The sequence below is a fragment of the Vanellus vanellus genome (genome assembly GCF_965231255.1).
Source record: "Vanellus vanellus genome assembly, chromosome: 1".
Lineage (NCBI taxonomy): Eukaryota > Metazoa > Chordata > Aves > Charadriiformes > Charadriidae > Vanellus > Vanellus vanellus.
Genome location: NC_138905.1, coordinates 192,754,886 through 192,780,053, shown reverse-complemented (window position 1 = coordinate 192,780,053; position 25,168 = coordinate 192,754,886). Strand labels below are relative to the sequence as shown.

The following is a 25,168-nucleotide window of genomic DNA, read 5'->3' as shown; positions in this document are numbered from 1 at the left end:
TAAAACTGATGAGAAAATAAGAGCTAAAAATCCTGTTAGAATACCTGGGCTTTGGTATTTCTGTTTCCCTCGTGTCTTAGTTCTTTGCAGTTTAGAATGGAATTGGCTCAGGAGCCTCTTGCTGGTCCTGTTCTCAGCTCCTACTAGTTTTGTCCCTGTAACTTGACCCAAACAAACAACTGGTGGATCGTCTGGCAGTTTAGCACAATTCCACCACAGGTCATCGTACTCCTAGCTATGGGGAAATGCTTGTTCTCCTTCATAAATTCTGAGATGCCTTCTCTTCTTCCTACACTTGCAATGACAATTTTAAGCTGCTCTGTTATTTTTAATCAAAAAAGCCTTGCATGGCAAACTACCATTCCATTGTTACTCTTTCTAGCTGTGAGATCGGCAATGCCAGATTTTTATCAGAAGATGAAGAATACTCTGCGCACAGAGGCCCAGGGAGCTGATACTGTTGTATGGTTGGCAGTATCATCTGAAGCAACAAAGTTACCGAGCGGCTTGTTCTTCCAAGGTAAGGCAGCAGCGTCTTACATTGTGTAGCAGTGGAGATCACTAAGCTGCCTGAACTGTAGGGTCCTTTTCTGGCCTGGAAGGGGATGAAGGCTCAACCAGGCAATTGTTCAAAGAATAAAGTATTTCTCAGAATTGTTCCAAGACTAAAGGTTCGAGTGAGCATTGTGCAACCAGAAAAAGACTGTGTTGTTATGTTCCTGCTTTTGTTCTTTAAAGGAGCTGATGAAGGGTCCAAAGCATTTCTTTAGGGAGGGTTGGGTTGTTGTTTTTTTTTTTTTTTTTTCATGAAAATGGCTGTATGCAGGACTGTGCCAAGTGAAGGTAAATCACAGAAGTCGAACGGCATCTTTTATGATGTTGGGAAACTAGTATGCTTCTCACAGAGCACCAGGGGTTGGCTTTGCATTGACAGGCTCTTCTTCCTACCGTTCCATGCTAGTTAAAACTGCCAATTCCCCCTTTCCCTAACGCTGGGCAGAGACTTGAGGACAGTGGAAATTTTTGGCACTGAAAGCATAGGGAATGGAAAAATAGGGCAGAGCCTTTCTTTTTCTCCCAGGCAAATGACAGAGAGCAGCTGGAAGCATAGATGTCTTAATGGTGGTGCAGGTCACTCCAGTCGGAGAAGGGCAAAGCTCAGGATAATTGCTTACAGAAGCCCAGTACTTCTGTTGGATGTGGCACTCAAATCCCGACTCACTGAATTTCTAGGCGGAGCATGCAGGAACTTCAGACTTTTCTGGAGTTGGGTTGACTTTGTCCCTTCTGTCATTCCCCTCCCAGTCACACAGGGTTGGTTGACAGGTATTCAACCAGACCTTTTTCATGTCTTCATGTAGTGCGTGCTGAAACCCTACAGCCCAGCTGGTCGTTGGTCTTCTTTGTAGAACCGGGCTTTGCTTTTTTCATAGTCCTATCACCTTCCTCTGGTCCTAATGCTTCTGCTCAATTGTTGTTGCTCTTGATCATAATTTCACCAGGCTCTTGCCTTTGCCCTTTGCCCTTTGCCTACCCCCAGCTTTAGTAAACTAGGAACATGCCTTGGCTCTTTAGCTATAGATAATGACTTTTGAGAGCTTTGCTCTTGGCATGGCAGCTCTTTAGGCTGCGAGAGAAGTCCTGTTTCCGTGTCCCATTCTTACAAAATAGTGCTGAATGATGAAGTCAGTTATTTCTCTCTCCTATTACCCTTTGGAAGCCACAGCTTAGTATGGGTCCTCTTCAGACCCTTTCAGTGAAGGACTTTGTGTGCAGGAGCACTTTACCACAGACCTTGCTTGCTCTTCTGGTCCTAGACAGCCATTTCCTGGATCAGTCACACCTTCTTTCCATTTCCTCTGTTCTCTTTTATTCTGTTCCCTTTGAGTGCAAACCAAAGCCAGCTTTTTTTTTTTTTCCTGAGTAAAATAAATGGGAAGTGAGAACATGACTTGTACAACCAGAATTCTTTGCATCTGCCAAAATAAACAAAAAATACTTGACAGAGTCCTGCTTTCCCAAGACTATAAGCATCTTCTCCATGATGCTGAACTTGGTTTTCACACATAGTTCGCAAACTTTAACACGGGCTACTAGAAGCACTGCAGTTTGGTAGGAAGCAGTTCATATTCAGTGATGGAGAAAGGGACGTTCCTCTGCATGTTTCTCTCTCCACAGTTTTCCATAAGCAGAGGTTATGTGGTGTGTGCAGCCAGTTACAACATTTGCTCTTAAGAGAGCAAACAGCTCTGCTCCCCTGGGAAGCCTGATGGCAGCCTGATAGGTTTTCAGAGAAATCTGCTGCCCAGTGTTGCAACAGCTTGCTCTTTCAGTCTCAGCTGGCTACTGCTGAAGTTGGATCTATTAAAATAGACTAACAGTGCTGCACCAGCGCTCTGACAGTTGCTTCATAGACATCTGAGAGCACTGTCATAAAGTTCCCAGGCTCTAGATACCATGTTTTTGGAGAGAATAATCTCTTAGAGCGGAGGGTGATATAGCTATATTTATACAGAGTGAGCAAGGAGTACGAGATTTGGAAAAACAATCAAAGCATCAAATTGAGCAAATTGGTCAGACATCTTTATGGTGGATATATGTTACTTACGACAATCGAGCAATTGGCATAAATTCTTTAGCAATTAGTATTTAACTATTTATTTTTAAGGAGAAAAAAAGCATTTTAACGAGTAATCCAAACTACAAATTCCCAGCTGGGAAGTTTGTGTAGCACTAGAAACGTTATCCAGGAGGCAAGGAAAAACCCTGTCTCATGCTGAAAAAGCAACCTCTGCCAGCAGCAGTAATCTCAAGGTATTGGTCTTTTTCTCCAGGACTTATGCTGGTTACAGGGAGCAGGCGTAAACCCCCCAGTAAGGCCTTCCTGTATACTGTCCCTAGCTGCAAGTGAGGGCTCGCTCCTCACTCTTAAGTCATATCCTGCTAAAGGACAATCACTGTAGTTCCAGAATGCAAAAGAAATCGGTTCAATTTCTGGTTTGGACGGTATGCTTAACTCACATTGTTTACAGATACCTGGAAGGTAAGTTTCCTGGCTTCAAGACCATGAGGTATGTTTGGGCAGTATAAAGCCTAGCAGAAAAATCTCCTTTGGGCTAGAAGAGGTAGTTAGCTGTACACATAAGGATTGTTTTTATTTTTTGTTTTCCAGACAGGCAACCAGTCCCTACACACTTACCCCTGGCAAGCACCCACAGTCCACCAGAGGATGAGGAGAAGCTAATGGAGGTGCTGGAAGAATTCTCCCAAAAGTTTAAATCCACTTCTCCAGGAACTTAAGTGTCACTACTGACAGAGCATAACCACAAAGCTTCTAATTACACAGTAACAGTATGATAGTGTGCCTGCTGTTGAGGGGAAGTAGGATGCCATAGGCCTGTTAAAAATAAATTGTGTTCAGGTGTTCTCATCATGGGGGAGAGTGGTGCCTGCAACTTTTTTTTCTGCTGCTCAGTGTCTCTCCTCTTGAGAATATGCACCTGCCGTCTCAAGGTTGTATTCTTGGAATTGGAGGAAAAATTGGGAAGCATTACAGTAAAACTCAAGGCTTTATGAAGTTACCCAAAAGCTTTTAAGACACTCATCATACAGAGAAATGCAGAGGAGCGTACCTTCAGTAGCCCTCGTGAAAGACGTCAGGGAAGAAGTAGTATATGTTTTAAACAATATTTAACCACTGTATTTGACAGGTTGGTGTCTTCCTTCACTGCATGAGGGTGACTGGGCTCAAACCTATAACTGGGAACACAGAAACTCTTGCCTTGCCTGCTTATTTAAATGAAAGGATTCCTCACGGCCTTCAGTTTCTATAAATCAGTGCTGGTATGCAGAAGTGATCTGCTTCCTCATGTTTAAACAGCAAGAATTTAGGAACGCTGCCAAATGCCTTCCACATTACTTTATGGAGCCAGGGCTGAATATTATCCCGTTTATGTCAAGACACCACGAAGGAGGAGGTTTCAACACATACCACACCCAGACAAGGGTGGATTCAGCAGAGAAATGGCTGGATGACTCTGGGCATGAAAAGAAATAACGTGCTAAGCTGTACGTGCTTGCCGTTTCTGTGAAAGATCAAAGGGAATTGCTTTATCATTACGAATGGATTAAGAGGGGGAAGGGAACAGTAGGGGGCACAGGTTTTAGTGGAGAAGTCCAACTCCTGACGAGAGGGTTGTATTTTGCCTGGTACTGCTTATTTCCAGATGCACAGGATGGGATTCATTTTACCTGACCTGTGGACATTTGAATTATTCATTGGGATTCGCAGTGTAAATCAGTAGAGAGAAAACAGGCTTTTTCACAGTGATTTACTGGATCTAATTTAAGAAACAACCCCTACATTCCTACATTTTTCTACTCATGGTGAAGACAACCAGCTCAGACTAAGTCAGGTGGAATTCATTTTGTCTTACATATTTCAGATTTACTGCAAAGCCAAGACTATTAATAACAATAGTGGTAACACATTTTCTCCTGAACTGAGTGTGTTTGATAGCAAACTGCATACAGAACCCAACCAAGCTGTGCTACTGTTTGACACACGACAGCGGACCAGTCTGGTAGGCCAACAGACCTAGACACAAATATAACATGGGCGTTCCTGAGCTGTCTGCAGTGACTAGTAGCTAAAGGCCATGCTGATGGACAGAGGAGAACTCGCTATGTCTGCTTTGCATAATTTAGTTTCCCAAAAGATATCTGCATTTACTCGTCACTCAAAGACATCCTATTAAGTGTCAATTTAGAAAATACTTCTCTTTTCAGCCTATTGTCAGTCTCCTTGGAAATAAAGGCTTTACTGTCGGGGGGGGGAGCTGAAATAAGTTTTCCCATGATAAGCAGTGCTGAGACACGTCAGGCTGTCACAGCTCTTCCCGAAGAGGCTGGATCAGCATTCAAACCACCGCTTCATTTTATTAGCTTAACTCCTTCTTGCACTACAGTGAAAGAAAACAACAGCAAGACCCGTACAGTCGTTTATTTCCTAGAAGCCCAGTATTAACATTTTACATGGTTCAAACTCTTAAATACAGCTACTGCGCATAGCTGAAAGCCTATTTAGTAACTACATTTCTCTATCCTGTAGCTGTAAAGCTAATAAAAACATTTGCATCCTTGAGTATTTAAGTCAAGTTGCTTCTCAGCTCTGCAGTATAGGAGAAAAGTTTAATGACTGGTATTTAAATAGTTCATAAAAATAACCAAATGTGCACAATATATATAAAACGTATTTCAGTCCATATTCTGTACTGATGTATTTGAATAGCCTGTTCTGTTTTGGGTTGGGTTTTTTTTTGTCACAGCTTAAAAATTAAGCCAAAAGTATGAAAACTGCTTTAATTGAAGTTTGGTCACAGTGTAAAAGAGCCAGATACTATGGTTTAAGAGCACTTGTGATTTAAGAAGAATTAAAACATGGGACAGCGATTAGAAAAAAAATCTCATGTCTCCCACACTTTGGTATTATGGTCCCAATGATGCTTTATTTCAGCCCTTTTCCACAAAAGCAGACGCGCCGTGTGGCTATAAAGCCGGCCAGATGCTTTGCGTTAATGCAATTCAGAATGACTTGTGCCTGCGTGTAAGCAAATGCATTTAGTGCCACCTATAAAATTTTAGGGGCAAGAGAAAAACTGTGTCCAGTGACAGATTACCAGAAATACCAGGTGGTGCAAATTCTTGCTATGCAGTGCAGGCTGAGGACTTCAGCACACACTTGGTTTATAGGAGCCGAACGACAAGCACAGCGGCTGTTCTTACTGCACGTCCCTTGCCACACTCAGCCCGACACATCTTGTGTCGGCTCTCAGGCTTGGATGACTCTAACCTTGGTTGGTTTTCGCATTCTGAAGGCTTTTGCATTTTTCTTCATTTCGTGAAGTCATCTAGTCGGAAGGTTTTTGCTCTCGGGGATTTTGCACAAAGAGGAGTGTAGCTCCACAGACCACATGCAGAGTCATTTCCCCCGTGTCCTAATGCAAAGGCACAGCCCATCGGCAGTGCAGCGGGAATGGCTGCGGTGATGCAGGTGGCACTCAAATGTTTCTCGCTCCTCGGTGAAAGTTTTAGGAGGTCAATGTCACAGAAATCGGAGAATTTTGTAAACTACATTTCTCCTAAGTTTCATTTCTGGGCCATGTTTATTCTTTTTTAAAAAAAAAAGCAAAAATAATAAAAAAAAACTGTGGTTGATTAAAGGTCTAAACATTTTTTTGTCATCTGCCTTTGAATAGCAGGACCCTTCCATATACACCTCTTTTTTTTTGGAGTAAACGGCAAATACCAACTATTTGCATTTGCACCGACGCACCCGCCAGCTTCTGTGCTGTGTGACCTCTCCACACTCACTGGGAACAAGATGCAAACAGGGACACGCTTTCCAGTTAAACATGACTCAGGGGGGATGTTGGACATGCCCTGCCTGGGCTCAAAGAGGGAAGTTTTACTGTAGGCTGCTTCAATGTAAACAGACTTAAGTCAGTGCTGAAAACCTCAAAGTAAACAATTTATTTGGTAGGACACAGCCCTGGGCCAGACCTTTCAATTTTCAGTTCAATCACTGATTGTATTTTTGGAATAACAGAGCATTTTTGTAAAGCCATAGCAGTAGGAGTGCTACTAGTTTTCATTAACTCAGGGAGCGGAGAGTGAATGTGGAATTATTCTTTCAGAGAACAACCCGGTGGTCGCCAACTCCAGTGGAGGAGGGCAGCTTAAACTGGTTTAATCCATTAAGTTCTTTTTGCCCGTGCCCTTCTTCCATTCCCTCTGCGTGTTGCTCTCACAATCCATGCAAAAACAAAAAGTGCCCCTTCTCATGACACCAGATCCTCCTTATCTAAAATGAGTGCTGGTCAACATTCACCCACCGTCTTTTTAAATGAGGTGTTACCGCTCTGAGTGGCAGTGGGAAGCTCCAGACCTCTCCTGGCGCAGCTCAGAGTATTTCCCTGTTCGTTCATCAGGCTTACATCTCTTGTTTTGCTGGGAGAAGTGGTTCTGGGTGCATTTGGGCAGACCCAATGACTAATTACAGGAGATCATTTTGAAATGCAAATAAGACTCAAAAACTCTCTATCCCTGCAGTCATCCTAACAGCATTCATCTAGACAATGAGAGAAAGAAGGTGTTGAAAAGGCAAAGACCCTATCGGGGAGCAAATGGAACAAAACCACTTCTGGAACTAAAAGTGACCAAATCCAAGAAGTTCAATTTGTGAAGTAGGTCAGTATTTATGTTCCTCTCTCTAGAGGGAGCCATCAGATAAACGTTGGGAAAAAATGATGTGTTCTTGTGAAGGAAATTTGTTCTCTCTCAAGACAAAAGCCAATGTGCCGCCTATTCAAAGAGGCAGAGTGCCAGCCTGCCCCAAGGGCTGCAGCAGGACAGGTTCGAAGCCTACTCCTGGGAAACGACTCAAATCTTTGCTGTGCCAGCAGGGGCAGTGGAATTTCACCGATAAGAATGTTGCTAGAACAGAGAAAGAGGGGTAAAACCAGCACTAGGGCAAACTTCAGGGAGCTCCCAGAAAGCGGCATTTTCTTTGATGGTTAAAAATCTTCTTGGGCATCTTCCCTTCACTTTCCAGCTGAGAATCCGCACTCAGCAGGGAGCCTTGGGCCAATGCAGAAAATTGTGCAATTCGTTCACTGCCCAAACACCCTCCCTTCCCTCAGCTGCTGTCCTGGTTTGAGCGACAGAGAATTAATTCCTCTTCTGGTCATTTTATTTGTAGTAAGGCCTGTTCTAATGCTTGGGAAAACTGCCTTTTAGAAGACTCTAGTGTCTGAATTTGGGAAAACATTTACTTTATAGCCAGCTATGGGATGCGGGTTTGAAGGCCTCAGTGGTTTTGAGCTAGTCAGGTGCAGGGACGAGGAAGAGTGAGACCCGGGCACTTGACCCAAGGTGGCCAACAGGATTATTTCATACCACAAATAACACATCCAATATAAATTAGAAAGTTTGCTGAGGAATTCTCTATCTGCCTTGATGGTGGTGATCCAGAGAACTTCTTGCCCCTGTGCCAGAACCCTGGGGCCTTTCCCTTCCCCCTGAAGCTGTAGCGCTCACAGTGTCCAACGTTGGTGGATAAAGAACTGGCTGAACGGTCGCACTCAGAGTTGTGGTCAACGGCTCGATGTCCAAGTGGAGAGCAGTGACAAGTGACGTTCCTCAAGGGTCGGTACTGGGGCCTGTACTGTTCAACTTCTTTGTCGGCAACATGGACAGTGGGGTCGAGTGCACCCTCAGCGAGTTTGCCGATGATACCAAGCTGTTTGGCAAGGTAGACATGCTGGAGGGGAGGGATGCCATCCAGAGGGACCTGGACAGGCTTCAGAGGTGCCTATGGCACGGGGGGTGGAACTTTATGACCTTCAAGGTCCTTTCCAACCTAAACCATTCTATGATTCTATGATTTGCTGTCCACTGCTGGGAGTGTACAGCTTCCTACGGATAGAATTGGCTAAGTATAATCCTTGCGTATTTTATATTGGTATCAATACTGCTTCTTTAGTATTAATAATGTTCATCATTATTTAATCTCATTCTATTAAATCTGTTTATATTTCAACCCCCATTTTTCCTTGTTTTTTTCCCTGATTCCCTTTCCTGGGTGCGGTCAACAGATGATAGAATAATTGCCTGAACAACATTAAATTGTTATGGCTTCTTCAGACCATACCAGCTGCTCACCTGCTGGGCAGTTGGAGTGAGAATTCGTCATGCCATCGCCCATACAATAGTTATCAGTTTATGCCAACTCACAGCACAGGTAGATGAGTGGGTGCAGTCAATAACCCAAATTCCTCAACACGCATATAGAGAAGGAAAAGTAATATCCAGAAGCTGATGATAGAAACTAATTTATTTGGGGTTAAACTAGCACACTTTATTCAGTTATGTTGGAGACAGCTATTTACATAATGGAGCAGAACTAGAAAGTGCTACAGTATAATTAACAGAAAAGACAGTCAAATTGCTGAGCAGTATTCCTAGAAAAAACTGACCTGAACAAAAGCCAGTAAGAATTTTTTTTTAAATGTAAAATCTCTCTATTCTGAAAGACAGCGAAACCCACAAGATACTGGTCAGTATGGTGAAGTTAACTTAACGAGCAGAGAGTCAGAAGCAATGCCCAAGCTTTGGAAAACTAAACCACACCCGAAACTAGTGGTCACGACAATGAATCAAGTTTTTGTAACTCTTTTTTTTTTTTTTTCTCTGAAACTTTCTTGATTACTTGGTGGTGGCAACCAACCCCGCTGAATTTTCTCGGGATAGGACAAAGTAGAGGTGTTAATGCTGGGTCTTTCACCAGTCTGAGGGAAGCCCTGACCTGCTATAAATGTTGGTATCTGCAAAGGTGCTGAATTCAGTGAACAGGGGTGAAAAAATTGTGTAGCCTGCAAAGTATAAAGGTGATAAAACCTTTAATAAATTCAGATTATTTAATGTATGGAGAACAAGTAACTGGAGAGAGGCAAAACCTGTATTTTCATAAGCCCTGACACCTCTTCTGCACCAGCTCAGTAGTGATGTATCTCTTCCCCATCATTTTAATGTTGAAGCGCTTATGCATTTAATGCATTTCTCACAGTGCTACTTGAGGTAGATAAATACTATCAGGCAATTAAACCAAAGAACAAGAAACTGAGATCTTCATAGACTCAATTTACCACCCCTTCGCTAGAACAACTCCACACGCCTCGTGGCTTCTGGATCCTGACCAGGGCCGCGGGTCAGCTTACAATGCCGGGACAGGGGATGGTTCCGGTTTTGTACAGTTCTGATGAATATTCCTTCCTACACTACTGGCTTTTTTTTTTTTTTTTTTTTTTGTGTCTGTGTTGATAACATTCTCTCTTGGCATCTCTCCTTCGCAAAGACTTTGCCAGTAGACTGTGCTCTCTTATTTTCGTTTTGTTTTGAGTTCAATGCCCCTACATGGCACCAATTTCGACACCTTTGAACTCAACCTCTTTCTGTTCTCAGCAGCACAAAGTTGTCCTGCAGCAAACAAAATTTCAGAGATGGCTAAAGACTGGTCACAAGGGAAAATCCCCCAAACTGGGAAAACGCAATGAAAGGTTACATGTCAGCACACAGAGTTAATTTCAAATTCCAGAGCTTCATGTTATTGTCAAACTAGGGACCACTTTTTTCTTCTGAGGAGCAAAGATTTCCTGCCAGATTTCGCATGCAATTTTGAAGAGAAAAATCTGTTTCTTCCTTAGTATTCCACAAGAAGTCAACTCTGAAGGGATTTAGCACATTAACCCAGCCTGGAAAAAGGATCAAGTTTGTTGTTACTGTTGCATACTATTGTCACATATAGAACAAAGTCTTCTAAATCCTAATTGAAAACAGCCCATGTGGTCAATGGGATCTCCTGGAAAGGACACGGCCCTGTAAAACCACACATAGTAGACTTATTTCCTGTGTGCTACAAAACAGAATTTTGGTTGTTCTTACCCAAATCCTATTGGGAACAGTGAGGACAGACATATGCAGTATTTGCTAAGTTGTTAGTATCCCCAGTATTTTAGATTTAAAGAAAGATTTTTTTTTTATTATTATTATTTTCTAACCCATGCAGTAGAGGTGGACATTAAGTGGATTTTGAATTACAGAATGGTTGAGGTGGCAAGGGACATCTGGAGGTCATCTGGTCCAACCTTCCTGCTCCAGCAGGGCCACCTACAGCCAGTTGCCCAGGACCATGTCCAGGCAGCTTTTGAATATCTCTGAGGATGGAGAACCCACAAACTCTCTGGGCAACCTGTGCCAGTGCTCAGTCACCCTCACAGTGAAAAAGTGTTTCCTGATGTTCAGAGGGAACCTCCTGTCTTTCAGGTGTTGCCCATTGCCTCTGGGCACCACTAGAAAGAGCTTGGCTCTGTCCTCTTTGCACCCTCCCTTCAGGTATTTATACACATTGATGAGATCCCCTCTGAGTCTCCTCCAGGCTGAACAGTCAGTTCCACCTCTCTCAGCCTTTCCTCATAGAAGAGATGCTCCAGTACCTTTATCGTATCGGACCTTTGCTGGACTTTATCTAGTAGCTTCATCTTTCTCTTGTACTGGGAAGCCCAGAACTGGACACAGTTGGGAAAAAATGTTGCATATTCTTCTCTAACAGTGATTTCCTCAGCAGGCATCAAGCAAACTTTTTTCCCCTATGCCTTTTTTGGATCATGCACAATCCTGTCTGTGTGTCCAGCCATCCACCTTCTTATCAGCAACCAACTCCATGCAGAGGGAACACATCCCTCCTTTTCCCAGTACTGGAGACACTCATACCACCCTCTCAGGTGAGGCACAGCTATCACTGTTGATGTGCTAAAAGTCAATGTGCTGACATTCAGGTGGTGTCCTCAAGTTCAAGAGGATGAGGTGGGGAGGTCACTGTAAAGAGCAGCTGTAGACAAGAGTGCTAAGAGCTGAACACACTGATGTCATGATTTGGGATTATTTGGGATTATCCTCTGTTACACTGGCTGACTTTTAGCCCTAGGCACTACCATTTTTCAAACATGACTAACCGTGATGTTAGTCTCACATAGATGGAAGGACCATCAGTGCTACTGTTGCAAGCAGTTGCCTGCATACTTTGCCCTTAACCAAAGTGGTTTTGGGTTAAAAAGACTGAAGTTTGGGGCTCAGGTTGATCTTCCTTCAGCCACCTGGAACACAAACGACTCAAGTCAGCTGCTCAGGCACCGTGTATATGACCAGTGCCTGCCCCATCACCTGCTTAAGCACTACAGATATTCATTTTTAAATCAAGAATGGCAGGTAGATGCTCTGAAGAACATTGCTTCTTCCTCCAAGAAAACACCAGCTAAGTGAGAAATTAAAATCTTTTTTTTTCAAGGGAAGAGTGGAGGAAGACCAGCATTATTTGTACTCCCCTTGGCACAGCAGGAGCTATCACTAAAAGCCTGCTGCTGCACTTCAGCAACCCTGGGGAAAAGGGGACTTGGCTTTGTTTGAGCGTGTGTGGGGTGCTGCATAGTTTACATCTGTACCAAGAGACACTCTGGTCCCCCTCCCCAATAATGCAATTCATGAAAATAGCTCAGATTTGTTATTCAGCAACTAAAACGGAAATAAAAGAAACAGGCAACAGGGATCCCTTTTTGTATGGAACCAGAAGACAGAAGAAACTGAGACTATTTCCCTAACACAGCAGAACAGGAAGGCAGGCATTTTAACTCACCTAACATCTAATCCTTCTTATTTTATTTGGAAGGTAAAGGAATTATTGTTTGAATTAGAGACGCCTATTTTGCCCCCATATCGCTACATTACAGCTCTTAAGGTCATAGCAAAGGGACACACTTCCCCTTCTCCGCCAGCTTCACTTTCAGCTTATATCACTTTCTAAGCCAAGACCAGTCTGCCCTGAGACTGCCCTGAGATAAGGGAATGTTCAGGTTAAATTCAGATAACCCTGCAGGTAGTTTAGTCAGAAAGATCAGCAAGGGAAATTTTGCAAAATGGATTTGTATACCCAACATCCACCCATAAGCAACAATGAACCCTCAACTGCTTGGAAGAGAAGGAGGGGTGGCCAAGAGTTTACTGCAGAGCAATCCAAAGGCACCTCGGTCCCAAATTTAGTCTCCTTTGGAGTAAATTCCTCACCTTTATTTGAGCGTTATATGTTCAGAAGGACTAGGCGTTGACCATGGGGCAGATCCTTAGCTTGCTGACTCCACTGCTCCATCAATGTAAGCCCGATTCACGCTGGAGTCCCGGGCTTGTTGCAACTGCTACATCTCCTCAGGAACAGAGTACTGAACAGTGACTTAAGTTCACTTCGGTGCTCCCATGTTTCTGCCACCATGAGAAGACAAAGCAAGTCAGGTCTTTGGCCAAAAGGCCCTGAGCCCAAGGTAACGTGGAACAGCGTAGACCAGTAAAGTTTCATACATCTTCTCCAGCTGGAATGAAATATTGGCAGGCGACTTGCTCACCTTGCATAGCTTCAACAGCCAAGAACACTTCAGTCACCAGAAAACATGTGCAAGGTGTAATGAAAAGCCTTCCAAGGGGAAACAAGCAGCTAGCTTCCAGGAGAGAAAGTGGGAGGACTTAGAGAACAATTAACATTCAAGCTGGAAAAAGAATCTTTTTAGTGCTGTGTGAATTATGTTTGAAAATATGCTTTAAAATATGCTGCCTATGAGGGGAACCAACAACAGGCTGCATGACCAGGAAAGCCAAGGTGGCATCATTTCAGAGAACATGACTGCAAAATGCTTAAGCACAGTTTACAGGATGTTTGAAAAGAGAATTTTCCCTGAAAATACGTAGCAGTCCTGAGACACACATGTGAAAGTCCACTCACCCTTTACTGTGGAAGCTCACTGGTCTAGAATTAATGCCATGGATGGTGTTTAACCTTTTTGTTTCCTCAAAAGCGAATTACTGCCATGCAAACAAAGGAGAAGCTTTATTTTCTTTTGGTGTTATCACTCAAGCAAAACCACAAAGCTTCTCTAGGTAGCAATGTGCTCTATAGTGGCAAACATCATCGCCTCCCCACTGTGGAGGGGAAGAGGAAAGTCCAAAATGGGGGAAGACCGAGCACCACTGATGTGCTGTGTCACAGCAGCTCCAGACCACGAGGCCTCCTTAAATAGGAGATCCAGGAAAGCCCAAGGTCTGGTCTGCAGTACTATTCTCTACACCAGCTCCTTCGAACCACATCAGCAATAGTGTGCTAAAAAGCAAAACAGATTAAAGGAACAGAGTTGACTCTTCAGAGAAGATACCTTTGGAAAAGAAGGCGGTTTTGTTTATTCATCTTGACAATATCCTTCTAAAAAAGGTCATTTTGGTCAATCCAGGTTTTTAAATACTTTTTATTTTTAAAAGAAACTGTAAAATATGACAACAGGACAATGGGCATCATTCAGCAATATCAGTTTCTGATCTATAGAGGAAATTAATAAAAAACATCAGCATTTGAAAAAAATAAATATGACTACCCATATGGATAACAGGAAAATCAAATTCATCTTCAACAACACAGACAGGTATAAATGCTGAAATGTTGCTGCGCAAGGTAGAGGTAGAGGTAAACCAGACTTTTCAGACCTAGACCAGTTATAGATCTGCACCCCTGCCCCACCCCTCCCCGCCCCATGCAAACACTCCCCAAAGTTCCCGTTTCCAATAATTTAATTTGAATCAGCTTGTCAGCGTCATCAAACTCAAACGGGTCTGTGTGCTCCTTGTAATGCTCTAAGCCAGAAAACTATTTCAGTTTTTGTAGAAATTAGTTGCTAAGCAACCTGGCCCCCTGGTTTTGCGACTTGTGCAGCAAGGAAAGAGGCAGAAAGCTGGATTTTAGCTACTACAAACCAATAAAATGCTCTCCGGATGATGTCTGTTAGGACAAGTAGATGGTAGAGCCCTTTTAAGGAATTTCAGTAGTCCATCAGCTCCTCGGTGGTGCACCCAGAGAACACATGACGCCGCGCCTGGATTTCCTCCACTGAAGAGAGCATGGTCAGCAGAAACATACCAAGTCAATATGTACTCGCTGTGGGGAGAGCCGATTGCCTCATACAGTATGTTGATATCGAAAACTCACATGGTAAGACACAACCCAAGAACCCTCTGTACAAAGCAGCAAGTATCTTGACACAGTGAGATATAAAAACTAAAAATTGCACCACACACGGATTTCCCAAACAAACTCAAGACAACCGAAGTCAGATTGTACAAACCATTAGTTAAAAAAATACCTTCTTGTATATTTTGAGAATAAGTGGAAAGAGTCTTCGTGCAAATGTTCAGCCTTGATCGAGCAGAGGATGTAAAATCGTTGTAAACGCATTAGTTCCTTTCTCATCCGTCTTATACGCCCCGCGTTATTTATCTTCTGCAGTATGATTAGGGTTAGGAAATCTGTTTCTTCTGTAAGTATCACCTTTCAAGTTCCACTGATGTACCATCAAGACACTACTGGTGTCATATCCCACAACTGTTAATATAATAAAATATAATAACATTGTGAGTAATGGTAAAAGATAATAAAACATAATACATAATGTCATCTCTAAATAATTTGCACCTTGTTTTTTGCTCTAAGAGAGGCTACATAGTTAGAGGTGGATGCAGCAAGTCTGAAGAAGTTTGATTTCATTTTCTAGCACTCATGTCAGACTGGTGGAGGTTGACTAAATGACACTCTGTATGTCACTATGCTTTACCCTTATGAGCCAGATTCATAGCCGGCCTTAAGAGAAACCAAAAAACCCACGCTATATTGCTAACTCGAATTATTAGAATAGACATAACACATTGTGAGGGTGTTTTTTTTTTTTTAAATTATTCAAGCTTTGTTATAAACTTATTCATTATTTTAGCTATTTCTTTACCTAGCCACACAAACTGAGATTTGCCATGGTTAAATATAGTTTGTCTTCCCAAAGGAAAAGCTACAGTAAGCGCTTCTCCCAGCCCCTTCAAGCAATAACTTCATAGACCAAGACCTCCTTGGTCCTTATTGGGCACAAGTCCACCAGTGAGAGGTCTCTGGGTAGAAGAAATCAGGTAGGGCATACCTGCAACCACATGGGAGAGGAAGGGGAAATGACATACAGGAGCTACAGCAATCTCCTCACTCCTACCTTAATAACCTTGTCTGTCCCCGAGGTCAACAGCCATCCCCTGGTGGCATCAAAATGTACGTGAACGATGTTGTGCTTACTGTCGTGGAAAGTAGCTGTGGGTGCCCGCCTGAAAAAAGAAATCCAAAAATCATCAAAGACCATGACTGCAGGATTTTCCCCCACACTGTTCGAGGAAATAAGTATTTGAATACTGCTGTAAGTCATTAATTCAGCAACCTCTCTGTAAACTCCACTTTGAAACCTCTCCTGCATGAGAGGTGCAGGGGTGGAGGGCTCTCCAGCCCTCATGGTTTGCTGGCACCTCAGAGTCTTATCTTGCTGAAAGAGCCCAGGGACCACCCCACCAGGCTGCTCCCTCCCAGAGCTTCGCATCTGCCCAAGCCCTCCCAGATGCAAGAGTTTTGTCCCACTCCAGTGCAAGCTGGCTCAGTGTCCACACTTACTCTTCATCTGTTATGGACTCATGACAGCTATCGCAGACCCTCACTTCGAACTCGAACCCCATCAGTGGGATGGAGGAGCGCTTGGAGCTGCATTTGCCGCACACGGCTTTCCCACATTTCCGGCAGTGATGCTGTAGGAGACAAACACAAGGAAAGACATCTTCAGCCACAAATCCAGATCACTGCTCAGGTCCCAGTAGCTCTACCATCTCACTACAGCAAGACCCAGCCAAGGCTGCAGCAAACAGGAAAGCGACTCTTCCAGGGAAGATGAAGGATAACAAGGAAGGACTTCAGAATAAATAGGGAGGGAAACAAAAAAAATATAAATCTTACTGGACACTGGGAAGTGGCAGATAAAGCACTAGCCAGGCTAGCTGGACTCTACCTGTCTCCCAAGGTTCACGGTGACACCATACACCACCCAGTAAAATCATTGCTGCCTCCACCACCTGGCACCTGTGATCGTAGCTGTGGGCCAGGGCTTCTTCACTGAGTGCAACCAGTGTTACAGGGGGGTTTCGACGGGGTAGAGGGTGGAAGAAGGAAATCCAAGCTGTCATCTTTTAGCACAGCTAGAGATGGGAGGACAGGACCAGGAGGCCCCTATGCACCCATGAGATGTGTCCCAGCCAGCCGGGCATTGGCCACAGGGCTGGGAGCTGTAATTACCTCTATCCCTGGGAGTCTCACTATGGGCGTAGGGGATGACACCACCGCTCAGCAGCATGTGACACATTAAAACCTCTCCAGGCTGAGGCAGGACAGGGCTACATTAGCAAAGTGTCATTCTGGAGTGCCATCCCTCCCTCTAAGTATAAACATCTACCATCTAATCATCTCAGTCAACTCCTTTGGCCATTTTCAGCCCCAGAAGCACTAGTGCTCCTGCATTTTGATGCTCCCTGCCTCATGTTTTCTCATGCACTGGCTGTGTAGGACCACAGGGTTGCCTCACCAGCTGCGGAAGAGCCAGGCTCTGCGGTGATGAGAGCTACATAAAGAGAAGAAAGATGCAGCTCAGCTCTGCCCCAGACACCTGACTTTTCCAAGCTCCATGAGAACATCCCTTTCAGCATTTTTAAGCCCCTCTCCCTGGAGTCTGCTATCCGCAGCCCTCTCCTGCTGGGCAGGAAAACACAGCGGTATGTTCCAAGCAGACCAATAAGCCTTTTCCAACACAGCCTAAGCAGTTACAGATGTTTACCCAAGCCCATTGAAAACAACTGTGGTTCCAGCACAATCTCCAAAAATCAGCTGCAAATTTCTTTCTATAACACATTCAACTAACAATAAGCAAAATCCCACATGGCTAAAGCCATGGAAGCCCCAAAACCAATTTACTCAGCCCAAGGCCTATTACATGCATTTCCTATTGAGACTGGATAGGGGAAAAAAAAAAAAAAAAAAGGAAAAAATAGAGGAAAGAGGAAGTGTGCTCTGACCACAAAATCAAGCCTTTCCCTCAGAGGGGAGCCCACTGTCCCACTATTGAGCACTCTGTGGAAGAACAAAGAGTGAGTTCTGAAGGCGTTAGGGTAAAAAAGGTTACCATGAGCTATTATGAGAGAAAAAGCCAAATCGTGCAATGTCAAAAACCAAAGGACCCATACAAACCTGCCTGAGGCCTATTTTCTTACTGTCCCACATTTGCTTGAAGTTCCAGAAGAAAGGCTGGTCACATTTTTGACAGGAGTCACTGTCGAGCCACTCAGGGGTCTGCAACACACACACACACACACAAATAGACACAAAGTGGGAGTGAACAACAAATGGAAAAGCTTCCAATGAAGCCCAGAGACAGGACAAGAAAGATGTATTGGGGTGCAGTAATGCGGTCAACTAAACTTAATTAAAACCCCCCATTTTCACAAGATGCCATTGTGACTGTTCCATGAGATGTCTTTTTTAGCTCATCTCTGAGCCTTGAAGGACAAGGGAGGAACACTTCTCACCTAAATCATGAAGTAGAATTCGATTATAAGACCATAAAAATAACCCAGCAACAAACAAGCCTCCCCCACCTCTCCTAGTTTGGAATTAAGCATATAAAAATACTCTGTCCTGTCCTGTCTGGACAGCATTTACCATCTGCTATTGCCTCTTGTGGAAACCGGGGCAATTAGTATTTCCAATAGCCAAGCTACTCATCTGGAGGAAAGGCAGAGGTATCTGAAATGCTGTTTTTTTTTTTTTTTTTTTATTATTATTTGTTTCTTTTAATACTGTAAGAGGTGTTCCTGCTGTCAGAAGTGCCTGTGCTACAAACCACACATAGGGGTGAGCGAGACGAGATTCACTCGAACAAGCCTAAAACCCAAATGAGCTCTTTTCCCTGCTTTTACACAAAGACAATGGAAGGAAGGTCTTCCATTTCCTAAAACGGCATGTAGCTTTGCACTCATGCTGTGGATGAAGCAGGTATGAAGATTTAAAGAAAATAAAGAAAATATTAAAGGCATTTCTCTCTCCTGCAGCTAGGTTTTGCTGTGCAGAGTAGCATGGACCGCACACCCTGTAGGGAAGCAAGTCTCGCCAGATCCTGAATAAGCTCAGAAAACACCTGAAGTGGCAAAGGAGCATGTGGAGAGGGCAATCAACCTCCTTCCTTACATTTGGGTCCCCCAACACTTGTCCTGCATTAGCTGTTGGGGGACACAGTGTGTCTCCCCACAATGTTTAGCAAACCCTCCTTGGCACATGAGACTCGGGAAGAGTCTTGGTTCTTGACCCCTCTCCAGCTGGCTGTCAGTCTGTCTGTCCTAACCTGGCCTAGCAAGAGTGACACTCGTCCCCAGCAGATGACTTCTGCTCCTTTCTCAGCCCCCCCAGGACAAGAGCTGAGCCCAAAGCTGGCGTTGTCAAGCAGGTCCATCCTCTCCCCACAGCGGGGCAGGCCCAGCAAGATGGGGCCAGCCCTGCCAGCACTGCCTCAGCACCACTGCAATATGCTCCCACCAGCCCCACCAACCCCATAAGATTAAATAAACACTAAATAATGTTTAATACTTTCTTACAAAGTGCTATTAGCAAACTGCAGTTGGCTTAACAGAGCCACCAGCTTCTCACATGCTGCCATTTAAAATGGCAAGAAACACAGCTGAGATTAAGAATTAAAAATAACACAAAAGCCAGGCAGAGATAGGGTAAGGCTGAAGGAGACCCTCAGCTCCCAGGATAGCTTTGACCCCCAGCAATGAAGCAACCACCTGCCAGTCACTTTGAAGGCAGTTCATCCTGCTGGGGCAAATCTCTGTCTTTTCTGCCCACAATGGTCTTTTCATTTAATGCCTATGGATTTACATCTGCATGTATAAAAGTTTTCATCTCTTAAACATCTGAACACTGTACATGAAGAAGACATTTTGCTTGTGACAAGTAACCGCTTTGTAGTCAAACAGAAACACAGCTTCTAGCAGCTTTCAGATGTTCTCCTTTTCCAGCTTCTTAAAACTAAAGATTAGAATAAGGAATCAAGGGCTAAAATGGCTTAATTCACTGTAATGCAATCTCAGAGATGTGGGAAAATCTGACAGCATCAAAGTGAGTACTGAGTACACATCACACAGAGAAACCCCTTAAGTAAGGGCAAAAATCCCAAAGCCAAAATCCAGAAGATAATGGTCTAGAACCCTGAACAAAGGTTTGGTATTAATATCTCAAGGGTTCATGTTTTGGAGGTGGTTTAGCACCATGAATACCCTATTGCGCTACTGATAACAGGAACAAGCCCACATAGCCACAGTCAGAGAAAGCAGCGCACTCATTAGCACCTGCTGCTAAGCTCTCATTTAGCTAATTATATTTCTCCTCCACTTTTTAAACCAGCCTTCTCACAGCGTTGCCGCCCATTTTGCAACAAGCCAGTCTTAACCCTTACTGTAGCCTTTGGAAGACAGCAAATAAATAAAAGTTTTCATTTCTGGATGTTCGAGTTGTAGCAAAACGGAAACATCTGTTGGGAAGGAGGAAGCCTCTCTGCTTTCGTTTCATTTTTGGAGCTGATGACATAATTGGCCATTAGATTAGCAATTAAAGAGAGCCAACTGGAATGCTAATTCACATTAAAAAGGGAGCTCAGTTCCTGCCTAGGCCTATTTCAGTATTTTTTTTAAATCCAATTTTCCACTTAGCTTTCCTCCTTGCTCCAGGGAGACACACACGACCAGGGGAGGCCAAAACCCTTGAGAACCAGCAAAGCGGGTGAAAGCCCATGCTGCCACAAGCCTTGCACAGACCTACCCACTGCGGGGACTCGGGGTACCTTCCTACCCCCTGCAGGAACAGGGCAGAGGTTTGCCGTGACTCATGCTACCAGGATTTGCCACGCTGCCGAGCAGGGCTGACACCTGACTCACTCAGCACAGCGCTTGCTTCCCCTCTCTGAGTCAGGTCTCAGAAATTGCCGAGTGGAGGCTGCTCCCACAGCGCCAAAGACCCAGGGTGCGTTTTTGCACCCGCTTACATTCGTTGGCCGCACAGCACAAAAGCAATTAGGAGCGCGTGGGTGAAATCTTACTTTCTGGATTGGCAAAGTCATCGTTTATTCCGCTTCTACGTGGTTACACCAGAGGGAAGCAAGACCCAGTAGTGGGTGAGATTGAAGCCTTAGTTAAATGTCTTTTTAGCAAGAACAGGAAAAAAAATTGGGGTTGCAGGTTTCAAGACACGACAAAGAGCTTTCTTGTTTTGTTTCCTTAAAACCCCCTAATAATTATCAATCCATCCGTTTACCTCTGAACTGATAATATTTCTCATGTTGTCCCGAAAAACAAAGCAGAACATCTCACAATACCCTCCTTAGAGGATGTCTTTCGGAGCAGTAATGTAAAGGGTAAGAGCCATTTAGCAGCCTACTTAATAAGCATTTTCTGCCAGACAATTTCCCCTGTACCATATTATCAAAAGCACGGCATAATTGCTGTACAACAACTGGAGCATGTCCAAAAACATTTTTAAAGCCTGGAATGATCTTGTTCAGGTTGAAAGTTGCACATTTTAGAAAGGCCCCCTTCTTCCCAAGACTGTTTCAGATTAAATCAACAAGAAACAAGTATCTACCTCCTGCCTCTCAACATCCATGTTCCAGACGACGATTCCCCCATCTGCACCACAGGAGATGAGCTGCCGAGTGTGGTGAGCATAGGAGAGAGACTGAACTTTATCACTGAAAAAGAAACGAGACAGTTACGAATCAACCATCTATGGCTGCACACAAATAAGTGCAGAGTATACAATAAAGCAGTATAAACTGTTTGTTTGCCCGTATGTTTCCCTCGCCTGTCACTGTACATGGCATTCACCAGACACAAATCAGCCTTTGCCGTCCAGCTGGGACCAGAACCAGAGTGTTGCTCATCCGGGCAGCATCCACAAAGGCAAAAACCTGTTCTGATAACTGCTTTTGCTGCTCCTGAGATGGGAGGTCCCAGATGCACTGGGAAACCTGAACAGAGCTGCAGTGCTGGACCTCTCCGAAGGCATATCTGGATGCATAAACACAGCCTCAGTAAGGTCTTGTCAAAAAGTCAGTAACAACTTTGTTTTCATAAATCTCTGCAACATCTAGGAATGAAGCACTGAGGTACTACTGAGGATTTTCTTTTAGCACCAATAAGCATAGAGAGTTTCAAAAATAATATAGGAATCACTAAATTGTTCCTAAGCGTTCCTAAGGTAAGGTGGAAGTTTTAGGTGCTTTTGCTTCTTTTAAGGTAAAAGCAACATGGGAGAAATAATGCAATTTTAACCCCCAAAGCTGTGTGCATTCCTTCATAAAAGGAAGAAAACCAGGCTTCACCTCAAGCTATTTACAATCTGGGAAACAAAGCCCATACAACACTGTTACAGAAAAAAAAAAAACAAGATTAAGAATAATCAGTAACCGAGCATACAACGACTGGAGCTATCCCATAACTTTTGATTTTCTTTGCTACCATCACTGGTCTCATCTACTCAAAGGACTTTCATGTTAACGCATTTGCTTGTGCATACGGCTGCTCCTCCAGAGGGGAATGCATTTATGGGACAGCTTGGTACAACACTGCCTGCCTTCACAGTGTCCACCTGCTGACGCCAGTGGCACCAAGAAGTCCCTTGTTGTCCTTAGGACCAGGTGTCTATGCTGTACAGTGCCAGCCAACAGCCATGCCACAGATCTAGTTGAAGATGTCCCTGCTCATTGCAGGGGGGTTGGACTAGATGACCTTTAAAGGTCCCTTCCAACCAAACTATGATTCTATGATTAAGATCCAGAGGCTAACTTTGTATTAGGGGAACTAATTTCCACAGCAATAAATCTAGCAGCAGTCCATTAGCAAGCACCACTGGTGGGGTATGAGGGTGATCTGGGAATTTCAACAAGAGCTCTGCAATGCTCTGAAATCCCAGTAGCATCCAGAGTGCAGCATCACTCAAAAGAAACGTATGAATATGTGTAAAACCACCATGGGATTTTGCCTCTCCAGACCTGAGCCTGGCACGCAAGTCCCGTGTGTATGCATTCCCAATACACTGAAACAAACTTGCTGCACTGCCAGTGTTAAAAGGCTAGGAGGTCTTTGCAACTAGAGCCATTCTGATCTCTACTCAACACCCAGCAGAGGCTTACTCTTCTTCAAAGACATCTACTATGCTGCAGATGTGAGGTCTGTAGTTGCAAAGATGAAGCCTCTTTGCATTGAGATGGTGAAGGCCTCTATAGATAAAGTGTATTACTTAGAATTCAGGCTGCAAGGTAAAGCGGCATGAAAAAAGTTAGCATGAAGGAAAAAGGGACTAATTGTCCAAGCCTGATGCTCCCTCTAGGGGAAGCAAAGACCTTGACACCTAAAAAGCAAGAATTTCCCTGCAGCTGTTCTCCTTCGAGGACCTTCCTCTTTCCAACAAAGGTGCAGGCTCTGACATCACATTTTCAGGACTATAAATGTTGTGCTTTCCTTCACCATCCTTTGCAGACTCTCAAACCAGCCTGTGGGCCCAACACTGAAAAACTTTCTATCAGCAACTTATTGCAGTTGTATATGGACCACAGTGAGTCACACGTACAACCTTGGGGCATGTGAAGATTGTAACCTTTGGGCTGTTTGTTTCCAGATGTGGCTTCTGCCTTTAGCTTTTCTCCCATAAAGGCAGGAAGAAGGGAACGTACTTATGTCCTTGCAGCTCGATGGCTGTTCCTTTTCTTCCTCCAATGTCCCACATTATAATGGAATGATCAGAACTGCCCGAGAACAAAACTCGCTGTATAGGGTCCCAACAGAGAGCGGTGACACCACCTGAAATAGAAGGTGCACACAACCATCATTTCATTGCAGAAAGTGGAAGACAGGAATGTAGCTACATGTATATATAGAGAGATATAGCAAAGAATATGGAGAGTGATTAAAATGCAGGTCTCGCTAGCAAAGGCCACGCAGTCACTGTGCTTGCCAGTTGAAAACCAGCAGCCTAGAAAACCGACTGAAGCCCCATCCTGCTTTTTCATTGAGCAGTAAAGCACGGTAGAAGGACAGTCACGGTGTGACTACACAGCTTCTCATCTCCATCATTCTAGGAGATAGATTTTATTACAAAAGAGAAGCAAGTGTGGAATATTATGAGCATCTTCACAATAACCTAGCACGAGGATTGAACTACCTTGTGCTACTTTGTGATTGAACTATTAGCATTCAATCAGAAAGGAGGGATATAGAGAGAAAATGCTGAAGAAAGACCTCCGTTTCTTCTGTTAGATGGCAGGATCACATCCTAGAGATGCTGTTTTTAGTGTGATAGGGCACAAGTCCCAGCAGTGAAACAAGCAGTTAGTGCCTCCAAGATGTGCCTATTCCACTTGGGCAGAAAAATCTACCAATATGGGTCTTTCCTTGAGGAACACCCTTTTCCCCCCAAGAGTTACTACAACTTGTTCTACTCTCACTCTGCTTTAATTAGCAGCTACTGATTGTGGTGTTTTCTGCCATAGAAGTTTTCTGATCAGAAGTCTGATCGCTCTTGTTTTTACCAATAAAGAATAAATTTCCCTGAGCTGTAGAGACAGTTTAAGGTCTATGTCCCTTCCATGGTATGCACTGACACAAGCCATCCTAGTGTTTCACAGGAGAGTCAAACCACCATGATGCTGAGTACAGATGAAGAACCAAATTGGGTCTCCTCCTGAGGCCTTACCTGTGTGTCCCTTAAATGTCGTAACAAGGCTGCAGGACTCTTGCTCTAGTTTTAGTATGGTCACTTGCCCAGAATGATCACCAACAAACACGTGCCGGGTTTCCACATCAAATCTGATGGATAAATGCTGAGGAAAATACATTGCTTAAGCAAGCTTTGCATTCCTTTCATGAATTGTTAATTCTTTTAATGTGAGTATACTGCAACCTTGTGAATAGCACTTCAGTCTTAAGGAGGTTATTCAGAGTGTACTTTAAGGCATCAAGCTCATACCTGTTCATATTAATAGTGCAGTCTCCCTGAGTAAACCAAAGAGTGAGAAAAAAAAGAGACTATCCCAGAGGATGCAATTTGTGTTTTTATTATGAAACACCTCTGAAGTAGCCCTTTGCCATGAAGAGAGGAGTCGTTTTCCCAGGCTAACTTAGGTGCTAGAGTTGGATGGTGTCCGCTCTCCCTTCCCAAAATTGTATCAAATAATTATTACTAGTTTTCTGCTCCTTCATTATGATTAAGTTTATAAATACAACAAAAGGGTATTGTTTCATGTCGTAATTGGGGAATTGTCAGCTACATTAGGTGCATCACACATCATATTCTAAATGGAATAAAATCTGGATCCATTCAACCACCTACTGGAACCATCTATCTGGACAGTTTCTGAACTCTTCCTCCAATTTAATTCCACATTCAGAGTCCATAATGGATATTTAAGGAACAACTGCTTAGCGCTGATTTTATGCACACAGGACATTGGGGAAAGAAACCCACATTCCTGGTTCTCCCAAGCTTTTTGCAATATTTATCAATAATTATCCTTTCCCCTGTCCTCTACCAGCATGCTCATAGACTCATAGAACAGTTTGGGTTGGAAGGGAC

The 25,168-nt window shown here is 43.8% G+C and overlaps 2 protein-coding genes across 2 annotated transcripts in view; one reads left to right on the top strand and one right to left on the bottom strand.

Annotated features, from left to right (window-relative positions):
• Nucleotides 1-5,584, top strand: part of DHRS12 (dehydrogenase/reductase 12) — a gene marked incomplete at its 5' end in the record, with an annotated part of 36,507 nt that extends 30,923 nt beyond the window's left edge. The window contains 2 exons of the mRNA XM_082495394.1: nucleotides 383-520; nucleotides 3,173-5,584. Coding sequence (XP_082351520.1) covers nucleotides 383-520; nucleotides 3,173-3,300 — 266 coding nt within the window. The 3' untranslated portion in view covers nucleotides 3,301-5,584. The remainder of the gene's footprint in view (nucleotides 1-382; nucleotides 521-3,172) is intronic.
• Nucleotides 5,585-14,198: 8,614 nt separating this feature from the next.
• The window catches only part of WDFY2 (WD repeat and FYVE domain containing 2), a 68,110-nt gene continuing 57,140 nt past the window's right edge, over nucleotides 14,199-25,168 (bottom strand). Inside the window, exons 6-12 of the mRNA XM_082498378.1 lie at nucleotides 24,290-24,402; nucleotides 23,271-23,397; nucleotides 21,182-21,287; nucleotides 17,738-17,839; nucleotides 16,121-16,251; nucleotides 15,675-15,783; nucleotides 14,199-15,025 (exon numbers count right to left, since the gene is read on the bottom strand). Of these exons, the coding sequence (XP_082354504.1) occupies nucleotides 14,996-15,025; nucleotides 15,675-15,783; nucleotides 16,121-16,251; nucleotides 17,738-17,839; nucleotides 21,182-21,287; nucleotides 23,271-23,397; nucleotides 24,290-24,402 (718 nt within the window). The 3' untranslated portion in view covers nucleotides 14,199-14,995. The remainder of the gene's footprint in view (nucleotides 15,026-15,674; nucleotides 15,784-16,120; nucleotides 16,252-17,737; nucleotides 17,840-21,181; nucleotides 21,288-23,270; nucleotides 23,398-24,289; nucleotides 24,403-25,168) is intronic.